Genomic DNA, 4,191 nt, shown 5'->3' with positions numbered 1-4,191 from the left:
CACACACACACACACACACACACACACACACACACACACACTTTGTGAAATAGCATTTTGTAATTGCCAAGTGTTGAAAATAGAACTGTCCCAGCAGTTGCTTACTTTAAAAAAGAGCTGAAAGACCTTTGTTTTCATCTGCTTCTGATTAACTTAGGGTTCCACGCTGTACAGTTATCTTATTATCTGCTCCCTCTTGATAATACTACCCTGGGTATTTTCTTTCCTCTTATTCGGTCTCTTTCTGGAGCACATTGAATGACCGCTGTGCTATGATAATGTGTAATACAAATAGGCCTACTAGTATTACTGTTGCTGTTGTAATCTGAGAGATTGATGACAACGCACATTGTGATCATATGACCGGAACTCAATTACTCAGTTTATTAACAGCACAGCATGACTTGTGTTGAAGTCTTTTTTTTTAATAATGTTTGGAGGGCTTTTCGGCCTTCATTACTACAGGACAGTATGAGAGTAGACAGGAAATGATTGAGAGAGAGTGAGATGGGGCAGAGCTGCCAAATGACCCCGCCCGGACTCGAGTCCCCGTGGGCATGCAAGCCCAAATGTGGGGGGCTTGCCACAGCCCCCCCAAGTTTGAAGTCCACTGAAACATGTTTGCTTGAGATGCTTCCTAGTTTCTCATATAAGCCAGCCACATCAAAACCATGAGCCTTCTTCTGTTGTCTTTGTTCTCTGTGTGTGAGTTTATCGTTTATTTTCATCTTCTCTCTCTATCTGTTATCTTGAGCACTCATCTTGAAAACCCAGGAGACGGGGCGGAAAATAAATCAAAATAAATCAAAACACAGAACCGACAGAGACAAACTTAATGGGACTTTCTGGCCTGTTTCAACGTGAACGCAGGGGCGTAGTCAAATTGTGGGCCCATGTACATTCAGCTTGAATAGACACCCAAGTCCCCCCCCCCCCAACCATATATCTACATAAATCAGGGCCCTGGTGATTCTGTCACACTTAACCACCTGGACGACACCCCTGCATATTGTACGCAGTTGTATTGCTCACACACCCACACAAAAACAGATATAAGAAATCCTTCATCCCCTCAGCTGTAGCTCTACTCAACAAAAGATCAACAATGACCAGCTATCCAGCTTCAGAATACATGTATTTTCTGGTCTTGTTATGTCCTGTTTTGTCAAGTCTAATGTCTGTGAGAATGACTGGAGCCACGCCAACGACAATTTTCTGTTTCATGTTTCAAGTTTTATCTCATTTCATCTTATCTCATCCTTTCTTATCTTATCTTTTTTTATTTTATCTTTTCTTTTCTTATCTTAACTTGTGAGTACCTCACAGCGGCAGCATTTTCAGCCATGTCCAAGATCCGGTCCATTTGAACGGAGGCATTACATTATTTAAAGAACATGACAAATTTCATGCCAAAGGTTATGCAACATCAGCAGTGAGCTTACAACGCAGTAACTTTTTGAATGGCATATGGTGTATGTTAAGACATGTTTTTAAAAATGTGAACAAACCCATGACCACAATACAATGTCCAGGATCTCAGAAAGTGCTGAACAACAAATAAAAATGCAGCGTCTTCGGGCGCTGGGGATAGTGTGAGCAATTCAACTATTGAAATTGGCCAGAGTCTTTTAAGATGACCCCAATACATGAGAATCATCACAAGACAATGTGGTCTTAGAAGAGCAAAACAATGTCCACAGAATGAAATATATACAGAGAACGAAACGTTGGCCTGTCCATGTAGGACTTGTCAGTACCGGTACACATTTCTCTCACTTCTCATATTTTCTCTGTCTTCTGTGGACATAAAAGTGCACCCAAACCCAAGATTCTGAAACTATTTTGGATTAAGAGCAAGAGATCATCTTTCATCTTCTAGCAAGTGGGAGAGAAGAATCTGGAAATGACCAGAATCAAACCTGGGTCTCCAAAAAAAAAAAAAAAAACAGTACAGTGCCTTAGCCATATAATTCCTTAATTTGTAGCTAACCGTTTTTCTCGATTGTTTACACACAATTTCTTGACAGTGTGTCATCTCCTCCACTAAATGCTGTCAACACGTCAGTCAGAGTGAATAGATGTTCTAGCATGCTCATGAGGACCTAGCCTGAGCGAAAGGCCACTGCTGACTCCGTCAAAAAGTCTGGCGAAAGCTAAGAGGAATCCGTGTCCGTGGACGGTGGGAGATGGTCTGATATTTCTCTGCCATTGTTGTTCGGAATTCAAATTAAAACCCATATAGTGCTTTAATAGCGCGACTATTATGATAGGCTATAGTGTCGCAAAAGCCAACAAATAACAAAACAAAAGTGTGAATAGTGTTACCTTAACCAATCAGTAACGGACTTCGCGGGTGAGTTCTGCGTCACCACTCTCAACTATATGCTGATTGGCTAAACAGTGAGCGAACCGAGCTAGGTGCAGAGCCAAAATCTTTGGGTGGAGTACATAGGATGGCGTCGCCAGGCTAATGGGGACCCAGATTCGAGGCTGACCTGGGACACATCCCAACCATCACTCATCTCTCTCTCCCACTCATTTCCTATCTCCTTCCTCATCTTTTCTCTCTAATTAAAGGTGCACCGTGTACGATGGTGGCCAGAGTAAGTATTGCAACTATGCTGCTCATTGAAACTGTGCTGCCTATTGCCAAATTTGATCTTTTCATGAATATTAATAAATAATAAACCAATATTTACTACTAGTATGACCAAAGGACGGTTTTGCAGCTTAGCAGCTAAAAATGCATATATCTGGAAATTCAAAATGGCTGACCATGGAGAAGATCCCCCTTTTCAGCTAATTCAACTTTTCCAGTAATAATGAATACTTAAAAAGGTGACATTTGTGAATGGACAGCGTGAATTCTGGAAATGAACAACTAAAAATAATGCACCTTTATATATATATATATATATATATATATATATATATATATATATATATATATATATATATATATATATATATATAACATATGAAAAAAAGTGTGATTGTTCTCACCTCTTATGGCAACAATCGACGATACTGCCAGCAGGAGAAGCAGAAGCTGTTTCATCTTGTTGTGTGTGAGGCAGTAGTACAGGAACAGGCAGAAACTCCACTTGGATTCTTAGACTCAGATTTAACACTCCAATAGAGGCCGATTCTCTTGTCATACTACTGGTTACTGATACAGATATATATATATAGGCCTACACAAACAAAAGTCATATGGATAGAATGAGATTGCAATTTTTTACTTGAATCCCCCCCTCCTGGTCATGTGTGTGTGTGTGTGTGTGTGGTTTTTTCTGGGTGTTTTCATTATAAGCATGTGAGGTTGTGGAGCAGACATGGCTATGTATGTACGTGTGTGTGTGTGTGTGTGCGTGTGCGTGTGCGTGTGCGTGTGTGTGTGTGTGTGTGTGTGTGTGTGTGTGTGTGTGTGTGTTTGTGTATTTGTGCGCGTGTGTGTGTTGCGTGGTTTCACTCGTGAAGTTCCACATTTTCATCAGCAGCTAGTCATGCATCCTGGGCTGCAGTCTTGTCAATGTTACAAAACAAGTGCAAGGTACACAGCCAACCAGACAAAAAAATGTTGCCACCAAAAAGAAGTTGCCTGTCAGTCTAGTTTATTGACACCTTTGGGTGCACTGCCTGGGCCGGTGTAGGTTGAAGGGTCATGTGATATACAGCAGTGTTTCTCAACTGGAATAGTCTTGTGACCCACAATTTGCCATGGTCAATACGTTGTGACCCAAACTGCGTGTCGCACCGTCAGATTCTTCCAATAATAATAAAAAATATTATCATGCATTTCATAATATGCATTATTATTTGCATTGTATGCTGATATACAATGTGTCTTATGAAGTAGTGGAGAGGAAAAGGCCTATTAACCATGTTTCACTCTGTCTTCAACATCATAGTCATTTTTAGTGCATTGCATCACAGCTCCGCGACCCACCCAGGAACCCTCCTCGACCCACTTTTGGGTCCCGACCCACCAGTTTAGAATCACTGCTATACAGTAAGCCACAGCTTCTTTCTGTTACCCATATGCCTGATGAGGATCCAGGGTGATCGGAATATTGCTGTTTTAATTTAATAACGTTTATTTTTGGAGCTTATTCCGCAGTGGGCAGATACGTACCTCCAGATCTGTGCAGAACCAGAAAGAAGTCACTCACAAACATATTGACCACCGAT

At 41.1% G+C, this 4,191-nt stretch overlaps 1 protein-coding gene across 1 annotated transcript in view; it reads right to left on the bottom strand.

Moving 5' to 3' along the window:
* The window catches only part of cxcl19 (chemokine (C-X-C motif) ligand 19), a 4,923-nt gene extending 1,777 nt beyond the window's left edge, over positions 1–3,146 (bottom strand). Inside the window, exon 1 of the mRNA XM_063187128.1 lies at positions 3,004–3,146. Within this exon, the coding sequence (XP_063043198.1) occupies positions 3,004–3,058 (55 nt within the window). The 5' untranslated portion in view covers positions 3,059–3,146. The remainder of the gene's footprint in view (positions 1–3,003) is intronic.
* Positions 3,147–4,191: the final 1,045 nt, after the last annotated feature.

This window comes from Engraulis encrasicolus, chromosome 21 (genome assembly GCF_034702125.1).
Source record: "Engraulis encrasicolus isolate BLACKSEA-1 chromosome 21, IST_EnEncr_1.0, whole genome shotgun sequence".
NCBI classification, from domain to species: Eukaryota; Metazoa; Chordata; class Actinopteri; order Clupeiformes; family Engraulidae; genus Engraulis; species Engraulis encrasicolus.
The sequence above is the reverse complement of the archived record's forward strand: the minus strand, read 5'-3'. Positions and strand labels throughout refer to the sequence as shown.